This window comes from Pan troglodytes, chromosome 5 (assembly GCF_028858775.2).
Source record: "Pan troglodytes isolate AG18354 chromosome 5, NHGRI_mPanTro3-v2.0_pri, whole genome shotgun sequence".
NCBI classification, from domain to species: domain Eukaryota; kingdom Metazoa; phylum Chordata; class Mammalia; order Primates; family Hominidae; genus Pan; species Pan troglodytes.
The window spans coordinates 129,246,611-129,271,932 of record NC_072403.2 but is presented as its reverse complement, the minus strand read 5'-3'; the positions used below and the strand labels follow the sequence as shown (position 1 = coordinate 129,271,932).

General features: G+C 37.6%; 1 protein-coding gene across 6 annotated transcripts in view; it reads left to right on the top strand.

Moving 5' to 3' along the window:
- ROS1 (ROS proto-oncogene 1, receptor tyrosine kinase) overlaps positions 1–25,322 on the top strand; it is a 139,965-nt gene that overhangs the window by 51,336 nt on the left and 63,307 nt on the right. For 4 of the 6 annotated variants that reach the window (XM_016956213.4, XM_016956215.4, XM_016956216.4 and 1 more), the window contains 9 exons: positions 8,490–8,707; positions 9,043–9,203; positions 9,580–9,724; positions 11,928–12,190; positions 14,387–14,450; positions 14,793–14,995; positions 16,796–17,001; positions 17,889–18,175; positions 21,649–21,828. In XM_016956213.4, coding sequence (XP_016811702.3) covers positions 8,490–8,707; positions 9,043–9,203; positions 9,580–9,724; positions 11,928–12,190; positions 14,387–14,450; positions 14,793–14,995; positions 16,796–17,001; positions 17,889–18,175; positions 21,649–21,828 — 1,727 coding nt within the window. The remainder of the gene's footprint in view (positions 1–8,489; positions 8,708–9,042; positions 9,204–9,579; positions 9,725–11,927; positions 12,191–14,386; positions 14,451–14,792; positions 14,996–16,795; positions 17,002–17,888; positions 18,176–21,648; positions 21,829–25,322) is intronic. The other 2 variants (XM_009451893.5, XM_016956214.4) reach the window with 1 other exon arrangement.

Below are 25,322 nucleotides of genomic sequence, written 5' to 3'. Positions count from 1 at the left end.
GTCCTTTGTCAAATACATAGTTTGTGAATATTTTCTCCCACTCTCTGGGTTGTCTGTTTACTCTGCTGATTATTTTGCTGTGCAGAAGCTTTTTAGTTTAATTAAATTCCATCTATTTATCTTTGTTTTTGTTGCATTTGATTTTGGGTTCTTTGTCATGAAGTCTTTGCCTAAGCCAATGTCTAGAAGGGTTTCTTTGTCATGAAGTCTTTGCCTAAGCCAATGTCTAGAAGGGTTTCTTTGATGTTATCTTCTAGAATTGTTAAGGTTTTAGGTCTTAGATTTAAGTCTTTGATCCATCTTGAGTTGATTTTTGTATAAGGCAAGAGATGAGGATCCAGTTTCATTCTTCTACATGTGGCTTTCCAATTATCCCAGCACCATTTGTTGAATAGGGTATCCTTTCCCTACTTTAGTTTTTGTTTGCTTTGTCGAAGATCAGTTGGCTTTATTTCCAGGTTCTCTATTTTGTTACTTTGATATGTGTGTCTATTTTTATACAAGTACCATACTGTTTTGGTGACTATAGCCTTATAGTACAGTTTGAAGTCAGGTAATGTGATGCCTCCAGATTTGTTCTTTTTGCTTAGTCTTGCTTTGGCTCTGTGGGCTCTTTTTTGGTTCCACATGCATTTTAGGATTGTTCTCTCTTGTTCTGTGAAGAATGATGCTGGTATTTCAATGGGAATTACATTGAATTTGTAGATTGCTTTTGGCAGTATGGTCATTTTCACAATATTGATTCTACCCATCCATGAGCATGGGATGTGTTTCCATTTGTTTGTATCATCTATGATTTCTTTCAGCAGTATTGTGTAGTTTTGTAGAAGTCTTTTATCTTCTTAGGTACATTTGTGAGTATATTTTTGCAGCTATTGTAAAAGGGGTTGAATTATTGATTTGATTCTCAGCTTGGTCACTGTTGGTATATAGCCGTGCTGAGAGGTGACAACGTGCTAGCAGCCCTCGCTCGCTCTCAGCACCTGTTTGGCCTCGATGTCCACTCTGGCCATGCTTGAGGAGCCCTTCAGCCTGCCGCTGCACTGTGGGAGCCCCTCTCTGGGCTGGCCGAGGCTGGAGCCAGCTCCCTCTGCTTGTGCGGAGGTGTGGAGGGAGAGGCGCAGGTGGGAACCAGGGCTACGTGTGGTGCTCGCGGGCCAGCACGAGTTCTGGGTGGGTGCGGGCTTGGCGGGCCCCGCACTCAGAGTGGCCGGCCAGTGCCACTGGCCCCGGGCAGTGAGGGGCTTAGCATCCAGGCCAGCAGCTGTGGAGGGGGGCACCAGGTCCCCCAGCAGTGCTGGCCTGCCTGCGCCAAGCGCTCGAATTCTCGCCGGGCCTCAGTGCCTCCCTGCGGGGCAGGGCTTGGGACCTGCATCCTGCCATGCCCAAGTCCCCCCACGGTGGGCTTCTGCGCAGCCCGAGCCTCCCCAATGGGTGCTGCCCCCTGCTCCGTGGCGCCCGATCCCATTGACCACCCAAGGGCTGAGGAGTGCAGGCACACGGTGTGGGACTGGCGGGCAGCTCCACCCACGGCCCTGGCACAGGATCCACCAGGCAAAGCCAGCTGGGCTCCTGAGTCGGGTGGAGACTTGGAGAACTTTTATGTCTAGCTGGAAGATTGTATATGCACCAATCAGCACTCTGTGTCTAGCTCAGGGTTCATGGATGCACCAATCAGCACTCTGTATCTAGCTAATCTGGTAGGGACTTGGAGAACTTTTATGTCTAGCTAAAGGATTGCAAATACACCAATCAGCACTCTGTGTCTAGCTCAGGGATTGTAAACACACCAATCAGTACCCTATCAAAACGGACCAATCAGCTCTCTGTAAAATGGACCAATCAGCTCTCTGTAAAATGGGCCAATCAGCAGGATGTGGGTGGGGCCAGATAAGGGAATAAAAGCAGGCTGCCCGAGGCGGCTGTTGCAACCCGCATGGATCCCTTTCCACAGTGTGGAAGGTTTGTTCTTTTGCTCTTTGCAGTAAGTCTGGCTGCTGCTTACATTTTGGGTCCACACTGCTTTTATGAGCTGTAACACTCACCCTGAAGGTCTACAGCTTCACTCCTGAGGGCAGCGAGGCCACGAACCCAGCGAGAGGAATGAGCAACTCCGGACGCGCCGCCTTAAGAGCTGTAACACTCACCACGAAGGTCTGCAGCTTCACTCCTGAAGCCAGCGAGACCACGAACCCACCAGAAGGAAGAAACTCCAAACATGTCCGAACATCAGAGGGAACAAACTCTTGACACACCACCTTTAAGAACTGTAACACTCACCGCGAGGGTCCGTGGTTTCATTCTTGAAGTCAGTCAGACCAAGAACCCACCAGTTCTGGACACAGTGCTACTGATTTGTGTACATTAATTTTGTATTCTGAAACTTTACTGAATTCATTTGTCAGTATTAGGAGCTTTATGGAGAAGTATTTAGGGTTTTCTAGATATATGATCATGTCATCAGCAAACAGTGATAGTATGACTTCCTCTTTACTGATTTGTTTAACCTTTATTTCTTTTTGTTGTCTGATTGCTCTGGCTAGGACTTCCAGTACTATGTTGAACAGGACTGGTGAGACTGGGCATCCTTGTCTTGTTCCAGTTCTCAGAGGGAATGCTTTCAGCTTTTCCCTATTAGGTGTAATGTTGGCCATGCGTTTGTCATAGATGGCTTTTATTATATTAAGATATGCCCCTTCTATGCCTGTGTTGCTGAGGTTTTAATCATAAAGGATGCTGAAGTTTGGGGGCTATAGAACCCCCAAGAGAGTATGTCCTTTGTCTTCAGCTACCAGGATGGGTAGAGAAAGATCCTCAGTTGGGGCAGGGTTAGGCATGTCTGAGCTCTGATACTCCTTGGGTGGAGCTTGCTGTGTGTGGCTGCTGTAGGGGATGGGGGTGTAGTTCTCAGGCTGATGGAATTATGTTCCTAGGGGTATTATGGCTGACTTTACTGCGTTATACAGGCCACCAGGAAGTGGGGAAAAGCCAGCAGTGACCGGCCTCGCCCAACTCCCACACAGCCTGAAAGGCCAGTCTCACTCCCACCGTGTCTCCCATGCAGCCAGTGAGTAGGGCTAAGAACTTGCCGCAGGTTACAAGCCTCCCTGCTGAAAAAGCAAGTAGGGCTTTCAGGTTTTATACCTCCCACCTGTCATGGTTTCTGTGTTCATATCTGCACTCCCTATTTGCCCCCTTTCCCAGGTTCTGTCCAGGAAACTTTGTATTCGGTTTAAATTTTTACAAAGTTCAGCTGGAACTTTTCTTTTTCCTGTGGTCTTTCTCCAGTTACACTGGCAGCCCTCCCCAAGGATCTCTGCAAGACAAAGTCAGGAATGGCTTCCCTGGGGACTGCAAGTGCTCACAGGGTTCTTCCTGCTGCTTTCTCTACCCCTATATTTTGCTTGGCTGTAAATTTGCCTCAGCTCCATGTGAGGTCAAATCCTTCTCCCATGATCTGGACCTTCAGGTTTTCCACAGAGGATGTGTATTCAGGGGTGGACACTCCCCATATCACACTTTGGGCACTCAGTTTTTTGGCTATCTCACAAAGCCTACAGCAGCAAGCCTCTTCCTTCAAAGCGTCTGTGGATTCTCCTGGCTTTCCTGGTATGTTCCTGTGGTAGTTCTTGGAGCAAAAGTTCATGATGTGAGTCTCCACATGCTGCTCTGTCCATCTGAATGGGAGCTGCAAGTTAGTCCTTGACTCCTATTCACTATTTTGGGAACTGATCTGAGTCTTTACATTTAAAGTGTCTTTCTTGTAAACAACATACAGGATTTTGCTTTTTTACACAATCTAACAACTTATGCATTTTAATTAAGGCATTTGGTTCATTTACACTTAATATAATTATCATTATGTTTGGATTTAAGTCTACTGTCTTGACATGTGACTTCCATTTGTGTCTCAGCTCCTTGTTCCTCTGTTTCTACTTCTTTGCCATTTTTGTGGGTGAATAAAATAATTTTTAGTATTCCATTTTATCTCCTCTAATGACATTTTAAGTATGTCTATTTATGTTTTTTAGGTTGCATTAGAAATTAAAATATGCATTTTTTTACATGATACATCTTCAACTTATCAAGTCAATATCCAAATATATCCTTCACTTCATAAATTATTTAAAAACTTTATATATGTCTAATTTTTACCATCCTACTCTTAGTGTTCTTGGTGTCATATGTTTTACTTCTACTTGTTTAAATAGCCAATAATTTAAAAATATTTAACTAATAGTTTTTAAGGGAGAAGTTACACATCTAAAATTAAAATATAGGATATAAAGTCATTAGAACCCAAAATTTAGAGGGAGAATTTAGAGATCATTTTATTTCATAGATGAGGACACTGAGGTCCAGAGATGTTCATACATTTTCCTAATATCACATTGTTAATCAGAGGAATGGTCAGGAAGTGATTAAAGTAAAGCAAAATATCATATACTCTAAAGGAAAGATTTCTGGTATTAGGTTCTTGGGTCCCCAGAGGGTTCATAGAAGGCTTTAGGATGTGTCAGTGCTCTGAAATTGAGGATTCATATCTTTCATCAAAATTCCAAAAAAGTCTCATAAAGTTCAATAACTATTTTATGAAGACAATGCTGACAATATTTTTAGAATAAAAATTACTCTTTTTGATAAGTAGAAAAACTCCAAGTCATGGAGACCCTGAAAAAGGAGTGTATGTATGTGTATATTTATCTATCTATAGATATAGATTTATACACATACATCCATATGCATTCATATGTATATATCCATATATATCCACATACATTCATATCCATATACACATCCGTATGTACATATATGTATATACATATGTGTATATGCATGTACATATAGATATATATGGATGTGTATATATATGTATATGCACGTGGATGCATGTAGATATTTATGTATATATCCATATATATACACACACACACATAATGCCTATAAGCACATAAACACAACAAATCTGATTGATCAATTACTTCATATCAAGTATGGCACACAGCTCTGGCTAGTTTCCTACCTGTGAATCAGAGAAAACTGATTATTCCTTTCCTTAGGAACTTAAGGTACTGACAATCTGATTGCCAAAACAAGCTGTCTAAAGTGAGACATAGACAATTTTCAAAGCAATAGTGTCCTGAAGGATCATAGTCCATTCTCTGCATTCTCTGTGTCTGTATATGCCAGAGAGCTGGTTTTTTTTTTTTTTGAGATGGAGTCTCGCTCTGTCTCCCAGGCTGGTGCAGTGGCGCGATCTCGGCTCACTGCAAGCTCCGCCTCCCGGGTTCATGCCATTCTCCTGCCTCAGCCTCCTGAGTAGCTGGGACTACAGGCGCCCGCCAACACGCCCGGCTAATTTTTTGTATTTTTTAGTAGAGACGACGTTTCACCATGTTAGCCAGGGAGAGCTGGTTTCTTTAAGAGTCTAGCTCCTCAAGCATCCACAGATTCAATATAAAGTAGAGGAAGGAAGTTCCTTCTTAAAAAATGTATTTCCTCATTTCAAGTTTAGTAATGTTTTCTTGTATGTATGTACAGTGCAGCATAGCAGCTCCCAGTGAGATAACAAAGGGCAGGCACTTTTGCCCTCCAAGTAAGTCTTGCCTTTTAATCCTATCAGGAAAAAAAGAAGTTTTATATATAGAGATTGGGATTCCAGAGTCATCTTATAAGGAGAAAGTATTTTCTAACATATAATCAAAATTCCTTCCCTTTAGTTTAGATCAGCTTTGTCCAATACAAATATAATGCAAGTCACATATGTAATTATAAATATTCTAGTTGGCTCATTAAAAAAAAGTAAAAACAAGTAAACGTAACTTTAATAGTACATTTTAATATTTTGATAACATATCAAAATGTCACTTCAACATGCAATCTGAATAAAAATTATAAAGTTATTTTATATTCTTTTTTTCACATTAATTCTTGGACGTCCTGTTTGTATTTTACATTTATAGCATATCTTAATTTGCAAACTAAGTTTTCATAGAAAATATTTGATCTGTATTTAGATTTCATAAAATTTACAGGCAAAATAGTTGATTTACATACTTGTTCTAAAATACTCAAAAATATTTTAATATATTATACGTGATTCATAATATATGAATCAAATATTAGTTTTAAAATTTACCACAAGTTAATTAAAACTAAATAACATTAAACTTTTGGTTCCTTGGTCATACTAACCACATTTCAAGGGCTCCGTAGTCACATGTAGCTAGTTGCTGCTGTACTGAGCAGTACGGCTCTATTCTGTAGTAGAGATGAGATAAACTGATTGCTGTCACTCATCATATTCCGAACTTGAGAATTGTAATTGAATTGCCCCTCAAACTACTCTTCCCTCTCCTATGTACATCCATTCCCTTTAGTTTATACAAGAGTAAACCTATTTGAGGTACTGTGAAATTCTCAAAACAAAACTTTATTTATATTTTTCTAAAGAGAAAAGTGAATGCTTTAAAATGATTTATAGAAATCACTAAAAAAAAAATCAAACTATCACTCCAAAATGCTGAGGATAACTGAGATAGTTCTTTTTTTGAGTACTAAACAACTGTTACAACTTTAGAAACAACCAAGCAGATTTTTCAAGCAAAAATAATTGCAAAATTTCCTTCCATTGAGGGGAGAAAAACCTCTAAACACAATTTAAAGTTTTTTACTTGAATTTCCTAGTCTGAAAAGGAGCATTTTGATCAAACTATAGAAACTGATACACATTGAAATAACATACAGTTGTGAATAGTATAAAGTGAAGGACCCAGCAGGCTAGGATAATAAATGGCAGGTAAATCAGATGACTAACCAAGAGTAGGAGGAAGGCATGGTTCAATGGGGAGAAAAAATTCAACAGACCATGCCTTCGGGATTGATTTTCCCTGTTTATCTTGTTATGCCTGGCTGTTCATTTTGGGGTGGTGGGGTCATGGAATTGATTTTTTTAAATCGATCTTTTTATTTCTTGAGAAAACCATGATGAAATGAGATCAGCTTCACCCAGATGCAGATTTATTAGTGTTATACCCACATTTAATAGATGGTTCAATGAGAGGTTAAATTATTTGCCTGAAGTCAAACATTTAATAATTGGCTGAGCTGGGGTTCCATGCAGTTCTGTCTGTTTCTGAAGAATCCCCTACATTGCAAATTCATTAATTCCCAGTGGGGCCTAGTCTCATTCAGAAATGAGAATAGTCATGTGGGCATGCAGGCCATGCCTTCTTGGCATCACGTGAACTGGGTTAGATGTGAGGTGGTTGCTTTAAGAACAAGGAATCTGAGTGAGGGTTGTTGGATAGACTAGAAGGGTGCCCACACAGGCCAGTGTCAGAGCAGTGATGAACTCTGCTCATAACAGAGTTATTCTGTGTGCCTAGGTACTGGAGTCCTCATGGCTACCACACTTAAGAGCTGTCATTCCTGTCAATTCTGGATAAATCCTTGGAAATTCTTGCTCTTTGGGTGTGTCTTTTTTTCAAATCCCTCAATGCAATAGGCTTTCCTTTTTAAAGGAACATGTACCTGAATCCTAACTTGCTGTCTCCATCATGATTTATTGCATTGGCTAGTCCCAAAGCCCTTCTGTTTCACATCCGCAGGCTAACTTCACATCTATAGGCTAATTTATTGCATTGATTGGTCCCAAAGCCCTTCTGCTTCACATCTACAGATGGCACATTTATACTTCAGGCATTGGTTTTTACGGGTTTCATTTCTGGATGATTACCTTATTTCCAGGTCCTGTAAGAACCTTGCCTCATGTCTTTCTTATGCTAATGCAAGAGTTGTAGGAGCACATAGAATAAACCAAAGATGTAATTTCTGAACTAATGAAGTAATGAGAATCCAGGTTGTGCCTTTGTTGTAGAGTATTACCAAAATCACAAGCATTTTTTAAAAAGCTGCAACCTATCTAAACACTCTTGATATTGCAATATCACATTAATAAGAAAAGCCCCCAGAGAGCACAGTGCTCATGCCTGTGATCCCAGCACTTTGGGAAGCCGAGGCAGTCAGATCACTTGAGGTCAGAAGTTCAAGACCAGCCTGGCCAACATGTGAAACCCTGACTCAACTAAAAATACAAAAAATTAGCCAGGCTTAGTGGTGTGTGCGTATAATCCCAGCTACTTGGGAGGGTGAGACAGGAGAATATCTTGAAGCTGGAAGGCAGAGGTTGCAGCGAACTGTGATCATGCCACTGCACTCCAGCCTGGGCAACAGAGTGAGACTCCATCTCAAAGAAACAAGAAAAGCCCCCGGAAAATTTACTTTAGGTCTACTACTTTTAAAAATGTAAAATAAAAACCCAACTTAATATGAAACAAAAAAAGACAATAATTGTTAGAAAGTATTTTCTTTATTTTAATGTACACAAATGCGTACAGATACTCACAAACATATATTCTCATGAGTACTTGCATGGACCAGCCCTTCCATCACTCCGGAAACACACACTAATTGGTGTTATGTTTTAGCAGCACTGGGGATACCACCATCACAGAATTTGCAGCCTGGAGTACTTCTGAAATTTCCCAGAATGCACTGATGTACTATAGTGGTCGGCTGTTCTGGATCAATGGCTTTAGGATTATCACAACTCAGGAAATAGGTCAGAAAACCAGTGTCTCTGTTTTGGAACCAGCCAGATTTAATCAGTTCACAATTATTCAGACATCCCTTAAGCCTCTGCCAGGTACAGTATTTCATTCCTGCTTACCCTACTCCATTATACCTTCAGTTAAATAAATGTTTAGGTTGGGATATTTTTTTTTTCTTAAGAATTAAGTTTTAAGAGGAGTAAGGTTTCAGTAATTTCAATTGGTTTGCTTGCAGTGAGTTTAATCTTAACCCAAATTTACAGCCTGAAAAAGTCAGAAAAAGATGATTTTTTTCAGGATATGTTAAAGAAAAGAAAAATTTTGTTTCAGTTCTAATTATTAGTAATTGCTATTGATTTTCTATGATTTCTATATTGGTCAATAATCCCCAATTTTTTCTCCTATTTCTTTTTTTTCTTTCATCCTGTAGGGAACTTTTCCTTTACCCCTAAGGTTATTCCAGATTCTGTTCAAGAGTCTTCATTTAGGATTGAAGGAAATGCTTCAAGTTTTCAAATCCTGTGGAATGGTCCCCCTGCGGTAGACTGGGGTGTAGTTTTCTACAGTGTAGAATTTAGTGCTCATTCTAAGGTATGGTGTTGGTTCTAGTAACTTTCATTTCCCAAACAGACTGTACCATCTGTGTCAGCCCTGCCCACACTGACCTGTATCATCTTGACTTAGCCAAGCCCATCTTCTTTGTCATTCCCATAGCATTTGGTCATTAAGATTATTCCCCAGAAGACTTGTTTGCAGCCAGTCTCTGACTGCTTGGTGCTAACTGCTGTGCTGGATACACTTTAACTGGTCTGTGTGGCACAACACAGAACTTGCCAAAATTAGCACTTCCAAAATTGCAAATTTTGATTTTACATGTGAACTAAAGTTTGGAGATTTTAGATAATAAGGAATGAAAGATTTTATAATTCTCTCCCTGAGAAAATAATGTTTTCTGTTTATATTTTAGTTCTTGGCTAGTGAACAACACTCTTTACCTGTATTTACTGTGGAAGGACTGGAACCTTATGCCTTATTTAATCTTTCTGTCACTCCTTATACCTACTGGGGAAAGGGCCCCAAAACATCTCTGTCACTTCGAGCACCTGAAACAGGTACAGGGGTTAAAATCTGTCTTTTTTCTTAAAAAAGCAGAATCTCACTTTTCATGATCTGGAATGGATAGTTGATATTTAAAAATAACTTTCAGTTTTATAGATGTGTTTAGATTCAATACCCTTTCAATGACTTTTTGGAGATTAGAATAGCTCCATTAACATAAATATGCATAATTTATTCCAAAAGAATATTTCAAAGATTTCTTAACAGCCATTTCATTTGATTGTAGTGATGTAGAAGATGCAGATGCATATTTCAGGTAATTTGCAAAATCCTTTATAAGGAAAATGGGCATTTAAGGGCAGAGACAGTTTTCTTGGAAGGCAGACTGTTCTCATAGATGGGAACTCAGAATCTTCTGTAGGTGAATAACTGATATCTAAATTTAATGTTTTGGGGAAAAGATATTTTAAAAAGGATACTAGCCATATCATTACATGTGTGTATCACCTTAAAGTGTACAAAACACATTTTTATGTATCACTCCTTTATTAACTATTTACTACATACCTATCATGTGTCAGAAACATCATTTCATTTGATCCTCACAGAGCTCTGAGTTGGGTAGGAAAGTCTTATTATCTTGATTATGCAAGAAAGAAAATGAAAGCCTAGTAGTTGCCCAAATAAAATAGTTACTAAGTGGCTGGGCTGGGACTTAATCTGGACTTTTCACTACAGTTTCATCAAATCTCCATTCAGTCACTTTTACAAATGTTGGTAAATGATAGTAATTTATGTAAAGCTAATACAGGATTTGGCAGGTGGTAAGAGCTTAATAAATATAGATATCCATTCTCCATTGCATTTTTTACTATTAAGATTATTTCAACAATATCCATCTACGAATCACACAACAGGAACATAGTGGGGCCTGGGCAGGTTCCGGAGCAGTTAGCATTGGATCCAGGAATGTTCTGCTTGAGATTTCCTTGGGATATCAGCTTGGTTGAATTGTCCTGTGGAAATGGACTTGACTTCATCCATCAGGGGATCCAGTGGGAGCAAGAGTCAACAGCACTCTGTTGGATATTGGAGAATAAGAAAGGATGACAAGATTTGGCCGTTGCCTTCAGGAAATTTACAATATAGCCAGGAAATTATCCAAATTGACCAATATTTATTAACCACTTACTGTATGCCAGTTCTATACTAGATATGGGAGGATATGGGAGGATTTAACAAGGATAAGAAGAGATGCTTTCTCTGATGGAGTTCATAAAACAGGAGGGAGATAAAAACATGCACAGCAAATGATAATAGATACTAGAGAGTTACACCTGAGCAGCAGTGGCATAGAGTGAGTAGACAAGCCTATGAAACCTTCACGTATATCAAGCTGCCTCAGGCATTTTTAAGAGAGAAGGTGCCTTTGGGAAATGGAAACTTTAGTGCACTCTGAAAGATGGAGCAAGAAGAGGTATCCCATGTGAGAAGAGAAGCCTAATGTAAGAAGGCCTGGAGATTGAATAATAGTATGAGTGTTAAACATTAAATAGCAATGTGATTGGAATGAGGGAGGGAATGAAGACCTTGTGGAGGAGTCCTAAGACAGGAGAGGGCCATCCAGAAAGAATGACTTAGAAATCAGGCAGAGACATTTCTCTTGATTAAAGGACTGAGAGATACTGAATTGCTTGGTTTGGCTCTAGAATAAATGAATACTCCCAAACCTTACTCTTGGGGTACGATCAGCCTCCCCTAAACTTTCTGCTTTCTAGGAACTTCAGAGTGACAGGGCCTAGGTCTCTGATTTATGCTGTGTTTTACAACCTGAACTGGCTGAAGGCTGGTGGGACTTACTGCCATCCATCCTGATGATGACATTTTCACCTTCACTGAAATCACTCTGTCAGGATAAAAGTGAATGTTGCGTTTTACGGGGAGAACCAGACACCTTCCATCTACACAAGGCACAGACAAGAAAGGTGTGCTTGAGTGGTAGTAGGAAGGATTTGAGTTGAACATAAGGAAGTCTTGCCTGTCAGTCAGATGTGCTGAAATTATCAGGATGGGTTCCTGAAGAAATCTATGGAATATTCTCTCCTGAAGATCTTTAAGAATGTAATAAATATACTGCAACTGCCTGGAATGAGAAATATTGTTAAGTTGTTTACAATCTCATTATAAGTGGTAAAAGTCTTATATTCTTTATATTCTTATATTCTTTTCTGCTCTACCTGTGCCTCTACTTTTCAGTTCCATCAGCACCAGAGAACCCCAGAATATTTATATTACCAAGTGGAAAATGCTGCAACAAGAATGAAGTTGTGGTGGAATTTAGGTGGAACAAACCTAAGCATGAAAATGGGGTGTTAACAAAATTTGAAATTTTCTACAATATATCCAATCAAAGTACTACAAACAAAACATGTGAAGACTGGATTGCTGTCAATGTCACTCCCTCAGTGATGTCTTTTCAAGTTGAAGGCATGAGTCCCAGATGCTTTATTGCCTTCCAGGTATGAGAGAGAAAACAGAAGATATGAGAGTCTTAATAGCGGCATTGTGGGGAGAGGGAAAGACTATGTTTCTGGTATATGTTACAGTGTAAATGGCACACATACCTAGATTTTGATTGGCCGCTATAGTTTTTTAAAATTATGTGAGAAAATTAATGGAGATAATTCAGATAAGAGTGACTAAACTAAACTGTTAAAGAAATGGAAAGTGGACCTTTTGAGGATTAATATGCAGGAATTCGTTTTTATTCCATTAAAGACGACTGCAGTAAAAAAAAAAAAAAGTTCAAACAGAAGAATAATTAAAGGACTAGGTTAAGAATTCTGCCACCCTGTCAATAATTTAGGTATACTGTGATCAAAGAGGTCAAGTGGGCAGCAAAAGTAGAGAGGCAAGAAGGGATTGCTTGGGTAAAGGACACTTTCACAACTTTCTCACATTCAGGGAACTTTGCAAATTCAGAGTAAGTCATTCTTTTTCTTTTTGCTTTTCTTTTGAAGCTGTATCATGATTTTAATTTTTGTATGTTACACATTACTGATTTGTTTTACATTTTTTATTGATATATATTATAGTTGTACATACATTTGGGGTACATGTGTTATTTTGATAAACCATTATTTTTCAATAAAATCACTATAGGCCTTGCACCACTGTAGGTACTTTTGTATTCATTATCTCATTTGATCCTCATACTATAAAGAAAAAGTTAAGTCGTTGAGAGTATCAGTCAATTACCAAAGCTGCGTGGCTGGAAAGCACTGTGCTGTAATGCTTTCCACCATTTCTTTTTGGGGAAAATAACATCTTGGGGAGTGTTTTGGAGATTTGAGTTGTGTAGGGATTTGTTTTTCTTTTCATAAAATTCTAATTTAATAATTATTTTGATAATTTGTTGTCTACATATACTAATCAAATAAGTTATACATGAAGTTAAAGATAGTACACGTTCCTATTTGGTAAAAATTAGGAGTGTTTTGGTAAAATAATATTCTGGTTAAGTGTGTCTATATATAGAATATATAGTATTTATGTAGAATATATAATATAAATATGTATACAGATATATAGTTTCAAATTTTGGTCACCATGGAACCATGCAAAGTGATATGCATGGATATGTATGAGTTTCATTTAACACAGTTTTATACAAAAGTAAACATTACTATATATATATGCACCATTATAAATCATACAGATAGTAATATATAAAATATAGTAAAATATGTTTAATACTAAAAGTATAATAAAAATAATACAATGTTTTGTTGACAAAGTACTTGGGGCTTTATATTTTGAGTCCACCATTATAGATGTCAATTTTCTTTGCAGGCTACTGTACATATGTAAGGTTTGGAAATGGAAATAATTTATTACATAATAGAAAATATCCAAAAAATAAAAATAAACTTTACTGTTAGAATGTGGCATGGCCCAATGGGAAAAAATGTATGCAGACCTCAGAAGGCTTGGTTCTGATGCCAGTTTCTACATACGTCATTGTGCATGAGTTACTTACCTTTATTAGTATCCTGGTCCAGTTTCTACTCTTAGTAGTTGTGAAGATCAAAAGAGACAATGTATGTGAAACTGGTTTGAAATGCACAATCATTTTCAAATGTAAGATTTAATTATTTTTAAAAGTTACTCTTTCTAAAAAGTCTGGAAGTTTAGTTTTTTGAAGCTTCTAGTTGTTGAATTCAAGAAAAATGGAAGTTTATCATAATTTGTACAGTTTTATTTCTGTTAAATGTTCTATGTAACTTAATTTTGAAAATAATGACCTTACTTTATTTAAAAATATTCAGTTGACATATATATATTCAAGCTGTACAACATGACTTAATAAATGTATACATTGTGTAATTATCACAATTGAATTAATTAGACATTCATCACCATCCATGCTGTACATTAAATCCCCAGACATTTTTAGAAATTCATTTTTTAGCAAGAGAGATTTGTTCCAATTCTTGCACTTTTCTAGATAAAAAAATCTATCAACATAAATATAGAGCAATATTTTTTCTCTTGGTGATTTATATTGCTGTATATTAATGTCAATAACTATTTGAAACTATTAATATTGTGTATCAGGAGTGTGAAATGAAACATTTAGTAATCTCTCAGTCTCAGAACTTAATTGTTGCCACGGAGAACACTATTGAATGCAATTTTTGTTTCCTTTTCTTTAGGTTAGGGCCTTTACATCTAAGGGGCCAGGACCATTTGCTGACGTTGTAAAGTCTACAACATCAGGTATTTGTTTTCTAAAATCTGTGCAAATAATAATTTAGAGGCGTGTGTGTGTGTGTGTGTGTGTGTGTGTGTGTGTTTCCCATTGGTATCTTTAGGGATATGAACACTGTCTCTGAGCTAAAGTTTAGGTCAAAAACATGTTTTTGACCCCAACGCATCACCAAAATATGTTTAAATAAACCTAGGGGTAGAGAGCCTACAAGGTTATCACTGAGACAGATCTATTAGAGGAACCAAAGGGAGCCCATGGACTTCAAAACTGCCGGATATTAAATCAAGAGACTTTGCTAAGCTAAAGTCAGTTTTCTCATGCATATTATCTACATGTTTTTTTGCTTTCAGAAATCAACCCATTTCCTCACCTCATAACTCTTCTTGGTAACAAGATAGTTTTTTTAGATATGGATCAAAATCAAGTTGTGTGGACGTTTTCAGCAGAAAGAGTTATCAGTGCCGTTTGCTACACAGCTGATAATGAGATGGGATATTATGCTGAAGGGGACTCACTCTTTCTTCTGCACTTGCACAATCGTTCTAGCTCTGAGGTATTTCACTATGTAATTCTTCCGAAATAAAGGAAGTGAAGTATTTGCATATGACACTACTCTGTAGTTAAAATGACTGGAAAACGGTTTAGTCATTAAGATTAGAATGAAAAGGACAGATATTGTATAATTATTTAGCCACAAATGAATACAGACTACATTTTGGGCAAATGTTATTCAACACTCAGTTAGCAAATAGTTATTGGGTTTAGGATGCTGTGTTAGAGCCTGGGATATTATGGGTGAAAGTTTATAGGCTTTGCTCTTAATAAACCCAGTCTAGTATTAGTCCAACACTAGGAAGGCAGTATTGCCTAGTGATTAAGAAGGTGAGTTTTGGAATTTGACTACCTAGAATACAATTTGGGCTCTACTACTTACTAGATTTGTGACCACTGGCAAGTTATTTAACCTCTGTGGTTACGTAATACCTCATCATAGGGTTCTCATGAAGATTAAATGAGATAATCCATGTAATGCACTTAGCACAATGCCTGGCATGTGGTAGGCATTCACTAAATGTTAACTGATAGTGAAGACAGACTAGGATAACTGTTGCGCTGAGAGCAGGATGTGGTGGAATCACAGAGAATGAACACGTAGTCTAGGTTGGCTTGGTGGTGGTAGAATGGAAAAACATCTTGGAAACAAAGATGAGACAGGTGAAGGCTGAGGGGGTACAAAGACAGGAAAACAAAGAGCCATAGAGTGTTTGGATGAGAGTGAAGTGAAAGGAAGGTGGGAAATCTGGAGAGGTGGGAGCCTGAGCATAATGGGCCTCCTTTCCTGTGCTAAGGAGACAGGTGTCATTCTAGAAGCCAACAGCAAGCCAGTAAAGATATTTAGTGGGTCATTAACATGGTCAAGTTGTGTTTTAGAAAGGCCTGTCTGTTAGCAGTGTGAATAGTGACTTAGAGAGGGTTAAGTCTGAAACAATTAGGAGGCTGTCACAGAAATCCAGGTAGAAAATGTTATGGGCCTGAGTGAGGGGATGAGCATGAGGTGAGAAAGGAGATGACAAACTGGACATTTAAAATGGGACTAGTTCAAGCTGGGCACAGTGATTCACACCTGTAATCCCAACACTGTAGGAGGCCAGGGCAGGTGGATCACTGGATGTCGGGAATTCGATACCAGCCTGGCCAACATTTTGAAACCCTGTCTCTACTAAAAATATAAAAATTAGCTGGACGTGGTGGTGTGCACCTGTAGTCTCAGCCACTTGGGAGGCTGAGGCAGGAGAATCGTTTGAACCCAGGAGGCGAAGGTTTCAGTGAACCGAGATCATGCCACTGCACTCCAGCCTGGGTTACCGCCAGACTCCATCTCCAAAAAAAAAAAGGGACTAGTTTACTATGGGTAGTAATGAGAAGAAGTCAAGGAGGACCATATTTGTCAGGATTAGCTCCTTGGGTGGTGTTGGAAATCCATAAAAATATAAAATGCAGGAAAAAAAGAGGTTTTGGGGTGGGTGATGAAGTCTGTTTTCTGGGATAATTCATATGGAAATGTTCAGTAGGCAGTTTGATATTTGAATCAGTGACTCATTAAAGATCTTGTCTGCAGATATAAATTTGTAGCACTGGTTTGTAGATTGCAGTTAAAGCCATGATAGTTAAAATCATTTAGGAAAAATGTGAGAACAGTGCCCATGTTACAATGGTATACCGTCCAGATTGCTGAGGTTTGGGATTACAAATGAGAAGTGCAGTAAACAAATGATATGGGTGAATATAGAAAAGTCTTCAAATAAAAAAATAACCACTCTCTTCTTGTCTGTGTTCTCTACCTGTTGTTAAGCTTTTCCAAGATTCACTGGTTTTTGATATCACAGTTATTACAATTGACTGGATTTCAAGGCACCTCTACTTTGCACTGAAAGAATCACAAAATGGAATGCAAATATTTGATGTTGATCTTGAACACAAGGTGAAATATCCCAGAGAGGTGAAGATTCACAATAGGAATTCAACAATAATTTCTTTTTCTGTATATCCTCTTTTAAGGTATGTAAATGCAAGTATTTTTTTATATTGTGATGAAATAGATACAGACATATTTAATGTAATGTCTTTGGTTTAATAGTAGAAGACAATTATGGAAAAATAAGATGCTTAGGGCTCTTGGCCCACTATATTATAGTAAGTAGTTCTTCACGTAAATTAGGAGGCACAACTACAAATATGTAAACTTAATGCATACTGACAATTTGACTAACAAAGTTAGGCTAATTACCTAAAAGGAAACAATAGCAGATTTTTATACTAGTGAATGCAATAACATCATCAGTTGGCAAGGACAAGAAGTGGATTGAGACAGTGGCAAGAGGTGAGCAGGAACAGATGGGCAGCATGCCTTGCACAGTAAAAGTTATTCTGTGCTCATCCATCTTAGTTTAACTAATATCCTCATAAGGTGAGCTTTAAAGTTTCCTTTTAGCACCTAAGTAGCAATTTCGCAGGCTGGAAAGATGGATTTCTGTTTGGGCCATAAGCATGGGAATAGGCTATTTGGAAACTAGATCATTAACTAGTATTAAGAAGCAGAAACAAACATGAGAGGAGGGGAATAGAGATGGACATTGATGAAAATTAGCAAATATATTTTATATTTCAGTTATTAAGTGGGCCTTTTAATATAGCACCTAAGGTCATTATATTCCAAGACTTTAGTTGTAAACACATCTATTGAGAAATCATTGGAAATGCTACAAGTTAGACTTCTTGTGACTTCTTCCATCTCAGAAAAAGGTTATTGAAAACTTGACCATGTTCTCTCCAAAGGCTCCATTTGTCCCTCACAGTCATTAGGAATAGTTGCTCTGCATTAGAAACCAATATTTGAAATGATGTATTTTACTCATTAAGTTGGGGGGACTTTTTTTCCTCTATAGTCGCTTGTATTGGACAGAAGTTTCCAATTTTGGCTACCAGATGTTCTACTACAGTATTATCAATCACACCTTGCACCGAATTCTGCAACCCACAGCTACAAACCAACAAAACAAAAGGAATCAATGTTCTTGTAATGTGACTGAATTTGAGTTAAGTGGAGCAATGGCTATTGATACCTCTAACCTAGAGAAACCATTGATATACTTTGCCAAAGCACAAGAGATCTGGGCAATGGATCTGGAAGGCTGTCAGTGTTGGAGAGTTATCACAGTACCTGCTATGCTCGGTAAGATGCTGATGTATGTGCACAGATATTTGTTCATAAGAGCAGCCCCTTCAACTGCATTTACAGAGGGCTTGCATTCTGCATATACTCAAATATACACATGATATTTGCTCTGTACCATGCCAAGTGTTCTTGCAGAATTCAAATCAAGTTGTTTCCAGGAAAATTGTATGTAGGCATTCACATAATTTTCTAAATCTGTGTTTTAAAAAATTGTAATTAACAATAGAGCTACAATTTAATGAGCTTAACTGTATATTCTTAGCGTGTACTAAATGCATTATTTTATTTAATCTTCATAATACCTCAATGCAGTAGGTACTAATATCCTCATTTTACAGATGAGGAAACTGAGGCTGAGAAAAGTAAGGTAACTTTTCCCAAGGGCCACAGTTAGTTAGAAGGAGTTGAAACTGGGTCTAACTACAACATGCATGATCTTCCCGCTATCCTAAATTATTTCCACTTTGATGATCCCATAGATTCCACTTTCAACATGAATTGGTCAATACCTGAGTCTATTTGTTGAAATTCAAATGCTTGTAGAATAAATATTCAAAAGTCGAGTACAATTTGGAAGTCTCCTAATTAGGAGTAATTCAACAGAAAAAAATATATACTCTAAATATCCCATATACTCTTAAAATTACTCTTCATTGCCCAGTGTGGTAATCACTAGCCACATGTGGTTATTTAAGTTTAAATTAATTGAAATTAAGGCCAGGTGCAGTGGCTCATGCCTGTAATCCCAGCACTTTGGAAGGCCGAGGTGGGTAGATCACTTGAGGTCAGGAGTTCAAGACCAGCCTGGCCAACATGGTGAAGCCCTGTTTCTACTAAAAATACAAAAATTAGCTGGGCACAGTGGTGCATGCCTGTAATCCCAGCTACTCAGGAGGCTGAGGCAGGAAGACTCACTTGAACCCAGGAGGTGGAGGTTGCAGTGAGCCAAGGTGGTGCCACTGTACTCCAGCCTGGGTGACAGAGTAAGACTGTCTCAAAAAAAAAAAACAACTAAAATTAAATAAAATTAAACATTTTAATCTCGCAGTCACACTAGCTAAACTTCAAGTGCTCAAAAGCCACAAATAGCTAATGGCCACTGTATTGGACAATGTAGGTATAAAACGTTTCCATCATCACTGAAATCTATTGGTCACTGCTGGATTATACAGTAAAGTTTTGAAATTGCAAATATGTGTGTATGTGTTATAATTGTATATAAGTTTTGTTGACATGTCAACCAAGGCCTTTTAGAAGCAATTCCTATGTTTAGAGGCCTTTTAGAAACAAGGCCTTTTAGAAACAATTCCTATCATTAAATAGATTTAATGATAGAGGTAATGTTTTGAATGATTCCTCCTTAGTTATATTAATTGTTTCTGTTAAACCTGTGACAAAGACCTTTACTTTGATCAAAATGTGGTTATGCTCCTCTGAGTCCTCTTCTTGACTAGGCCTCAACCTTGGTCTTCATGTGTCCATCCTTGCTGAGTTCAGTTTTAGCAAGAGTCCTACAAAGTCAGTTTAGGAGAACCCCCTACCACTGATACCTGATCAAGTTCTTCATCTCCCACCCTTGATGGACATTGGTCTGATTTAAGTAAGAATCCTGTTTAGGCTCTTGGCCTGCCTTTAGCAAGAATCCCATTAGGCTAATTTAATAAGGATTGCTCTATCCTGGATGCTGTCCCTGTATTTTTCCACCCAATGACTTCCTCACTCAGTTTCTTGGCTATAAAAACCCCAACTGTCTTTGCTATGTTGCAATATTTGTCTTTCCTAGTGCGCTATTGCACTTATCTTGACTAAAGTCTTTCTTACCATTTTAACAAGTGTCAGAATAATTTTTTTCTTTAATATTTGATACACAAGACACAAGAATTACCTAGTAGACCATTACATATGTATAAAACTGGTCAGTTTTTCATAAACCTGTAATTAAAATCCTAAAATTAGAAAATTAGAAAGATTTTAGGGATCATTTAGATGTTATGATGTTGCAAGAAATTTTTTCTTTAAAAATAGTCATGCTTAAACAACTATTTCTTTAAAAAACCCTGCTACTTTATAAGGAAGTCTGTTTAAGCTTTTGGACAATTATGAATATTAGTTTTTTTCCTATATTTAGCCAGTCTTCTCTTCATTTCTCCTGTTCATTAGTCTTAGTTCTTACCTCTAAATTTACAAAGAATAATTTAATCACTTTCCACACGATAGCCATTCAACTATGTAGAGATAACTGTTGTAGCTCATTGTAAGCACTTTTTTTTTTTTTTTTTTTTTTTTGAGACAGGTTCTCACTCTGTTGCCCAGGCTGGAGTGCAGTGGTGCAATCATGGTTCACTGCAGCCTCCATCTCCCAGGCTCAGGTGATCATCTTGCCTCAGTCTCCCAAGTAGCTGGGACTACAGGTGCACACTACCATGCCTCACTAATTTTAGTATATTTTTTGTAGAGACAGGGTAGTGCTATGCTGCCCAGTCTAGTCTTGAACTCCTGGGCTCAAGCAATCTGCCTGCCTTGACCTCCCAAAGTGCTGGGATTACAGGCGTGAGCCACCATGCTGGAATCAAGCATTTTCTTTGGAGGAAAAATTCAAGTATCTTCAATTGCTCCCCAGGCAATGTGGCATCTAAATCTTTGTCCTAGTCGCCCTCCCGTGATTTCATTCCAGCTAGTTAATATTCTCTTAAATATTGCCCCCATAAAGACACTGCACTCTCAATGTGTTCTTGTCAGTGAAGGGAGACTCTAACTATGAAGGTCTTCTTTTTGTTGTAGCCAAAAGTGGAATCAGATCTTTAGGATGCCTGCCATTGAAAGACCATAGTCTTTTCCACATTCATTATTATTAAGCCAGATCCCTTTCATTTGTTCATTTACAGAATTGATATGAAACTTAAATTTAGGATTTTACATTTGTTCCTATCAAATTTGAATCAATTTCCTGATTCTGTTATGATATTTTTGAATTTCAAGGCTGTAACTGAACCTTCTAGTGACGGTGATAATCATTTATTATCTGCAAAGTTGATAAATATGTTTACTATGCATTCATTCCAAACCACTGATAAAAATATTGAGAAACGCACTGAGCCCTATGCCTATCATTTAATACTTCCCTCAGGTTGGCATTATTTGATTTTGAGTCACATAGGTGGGTTTTAAATCCTGGGTCTGCCCTTTGGTGGCCTTGAGCAGATTATTTAACTCCTTTAAACTTCAGTTTGCCTTTCCACAAAATGAGATTAGTAATAATAGTAGTTACCTGATTGGCTTGATATGGTGCTAAAATGAGAGAACATCTCTAAAACCCTTAGTCAAATGACATAAAATAAAGGTATTTTTTAATGTTGAAATAATAGATTCAAAATTTAGCAATTATAATATAGAAAAGATTTCATACATTGTTTAGAGTAAAAAATGTAAGATATTAATTTTGTTCTTTATATTCCTTATGTTTTTAACAGCAGGAAAAACCCTTGTTAGCTTAACTGTGGATGAAGATTTTATATACTGGATCATCACAGCAAAGGACAGCACACAGATTTATCAAGCAAAGAAAGGAAATGGGGCCATCGTTTCCCAGGTGAAGGCCCTAAGGAGTAGGCATATCTTGGCTTACAGTTCAGTTATGCAGCCTTTTCCAGGTAATAAAGTCACATTCGTAATCAGCTTGTTCTCCCAATTTAGGGTCAGAAAAATCTCATAATATCTCCTTCTCCAAGGCTGTCCCTTTAGCCCCTTTGTTGTGCTCTCATCCTTGCTCCAAACTCTGCCAGTCTTCTGTGTGCACTGTGATTGCTGTTTGCCCTGGATCACAAATTACTTCTATGTGTAAACACAGCTCAGGGTGTGGTGGGCAACTTTAGACATGGGAAACCTGCGTCCTGTTGTCTCTGCCTGGCCTCTTTCTCTTCTCAGTCCCATAATTTCTCTTCTTTCTCTTATTTCTCCTTTGCTGATATTTTAGGCCTCCCAGTGGTGTCAAAAAGCATTGCATACAACCTTGTTTTCAAGGTAACAGGTCATACTTCTGTTACTATGCAGTATGCAGTATTAGATATCAAATCATTAAGTATTAATATATACTATTATAATATGTAGTACCATTTAACATGAGTAAGCCTGTGCTACCATTTTTATTAAGTTTTTATCTTTTTTAAAAAAATGTCACTGATGAAGTTTTTAGTGTTATGCCCCTCATCCTACTTTTCCCATAAACTGTGAATTTTATTGTGTGATTTGTACAGTGCAGTGATTCCTAGAAAGGCATGTATCATGTTATAGCAGAACTGACTATATATTTTCTACTGACAGTCATAATAAAACATTGTTGAAATCTAAAAACCATACAAACAAAAACAAAAACAGTATTGCCAAAAAAATTAGCCCGGCGTAGTGGCAGGTGCCTGTAGTCCCAGCTACTCGGGAGGCTGAGGCAGGAGAATGGATTGAACCTGGGAGGCAGAGCTTGCAGTGAGCCCAGATTGCGCCACTGCACTCCAGCCTGGGCAACTGAACGAGACTCGTCTGAAAACAAAAACAAAAACAGAATTGCATGGCCTCATTGGTATTTTGTCAAAGCTGTCTTTGCCACTAAGGTGCAAATATCATTCTAAATTAACTATAACTCTCCTCTGGAGAGGGACAGATATGAATGACATAAACTCTCTTTGTTTAAATGTTTTCAGTTATAAAATATGTAAATTGAAAAATGTTAAAATTTATAAATAAAGCCTACTTTGTATTTTTGTAAAATAATTTATTTTTCACTTTGAGAAATTTAAGAGATTTTAAAAGTTCATGTGGCTTCTGGTTTCTGGCCCAGAAGCTTAGAAATTGCCACTCCACCCAAAAACAAGTAAAAGTCTGAGCAAACTGAAAACTTAACAGCTCTTCTTGGATCCACAAGAGAAGTGAGGTCACAGAGCAAACTGCTGTCCCCAGTTGGAAAGACAGATTGGTAAATACAGAGAATTACAATTTACCAGAGCAAAAACCCATGAGCTGAAATCTTTTTAGAAAGCAGTGTTAGTGGTAGAAAAATCCAAACTGTAATTGATGAATTGCTTGAGGCTCAGTGTGGGTAACTCTGAGAGTTAGAAACTCGAGGGGCATCCTGTCATAGGGGGGCTTCATTTTATAAGTTTTACCTCCAGGAGCTTTAACTGGTTTTTTCTTAGAAAATCTCCTTGTGCTTCCCACAGAGAGAAGGGAAAAGGAAAAATTTTGAAAGGCACCAGAGCATTCTGTTCTTCTTAACAAGGTCTGCATTCAAGATACACTAATCACAGCTGGACCTGCTCGGGTTTTATCAGAGCTTAATTGACCTGGGCAAAGAGAAGTGCCCAACCCCAGCCCACTCCAGCCGTCGTGTCCCACCTAAGTGGGGTGGGGGGACTGAAAAGAACCTGTGAAGTTCACAGTCGAAAAGCAAAGCAAAAACCCACTTGAAGTTAACTGAGATCTAATCTAAGACTATAAAATGCCTCCCCTTCCCCTACACCTTACCACCACATTACTAAAGGCCCATTTACAGCAGTTGCTTTCACCCAGTACAGCATATTCAGCTATCAAGAAAAAATTACAAGGCATACTAAAAGGCATAAAACACAGATTGAAGAGATAGAGGAACTATCACAATCAGATTTAAATATGGCAGGGATGTTAGAATTATCAGACTGAGAATTTAAAACAACTATGATTAATATGCTAGGGGCTCTAATGGATAAAGTAGTCAGTATACAAGAACAGATGGTCAATGTGAGCAAAGATATGGATATTTGAGGAAAAAAAAGAGATGTTAGAGATAAAAACACTGTAACATATGAGGAATGTTTGATGGGCTTAATAGTAGACTGGATGTGGCTGAGGAAGGAATCTCTGAGCTTGAAAATATCTCAATAGAAACCTGCAAAACTATAAAGGTAAAAAAAAAAAGGAAAAAAAACTAAACAGAATATTCAAGAACTGTGGGGAAACTACACAAGCTGTAAGATAGTTATAATATGAATACTAGAAAAAGAAGAGAGAAAGGAACAGAAGAAATATTTGGAAGAAATATTTGAAAAATAATGACTGATAATTTCCCCAAATTAATGTCAGATACCAAACTACAGGTATGGGAAGCTCAAAGAATACCAAGAAGGATAAATGCCAAAATCTACACTAGGCCTATCATATTCAAACTGCAGAAAACCAAAGATAAAGAAAAAAAATTCTGTAAGAAGCCAGAGGAAAAAATACTTAACCTATAGAGGAACAAAGATAAGAATTATATCCAACTTCTCCTCAGAAACTATATAAGCAAGAAGAGAGAAAAGTAAAATATTTAAAATGTTGAGAGAAAAAAACACTAACCTAGAATTCCATACGCTGTGAAATTATCCTTCAAAAGAGAAGGAGCAATAAAGACATTCTCAGACAAAAACTGAGAGAATTTGTTACCAGTAGACCTGCTTTGGAAGAAATGTTAAAAGAAGTTCTTTAGAAAGAAGAAAAATGATATAGGTCAGAAATGCAGATCTACATAAAGAAAGGAAGAGCATTAGAGAATAAATAAGTGAAAGTAAAGTAAAAGTTTTTCTTTTTCTTAATTGACCTAATGGATAATAGTTTGTTCAAAATAGTAATAGCAATAACATATTCAATTATATCCACTTATGTACGTATGTGTGCATATATATATGTGTATATTTATATTTATATTAAGCAAAATGAATCACAGCAGTGACACAAGGGATAGAAAAGAGGACTTGGGAGTATTTTGTTATTATAAGGTACTGCAAACCTGTGAAGTGGTATAGTGTTGTTTGAAGGTGGACTTGGATTAGTTGTAAATATACATTGCAAACTCAAGGGCAAATCACTGAAAAATGTTTTTAGAAAAGTATAACTGATTCCCAAGAAAGGAGAGAAAATAGAATCATTTAGAATGCTCAAATAAAACCACAGAAGTCAGAAAAAAAGTGGAAGACAAAAGTAGGAACAAAGAACAAGGGCAACAAATGAAAAATAATAACAAATATGGTAGATCTTAATTTAACTATATTAGTAGTCACTTTGAACATCAGTGGTCTAAATACACCAACTAAAAGACAGAGGTTGTTTGAGTGGATCAACAAACAGACTCAACTATACA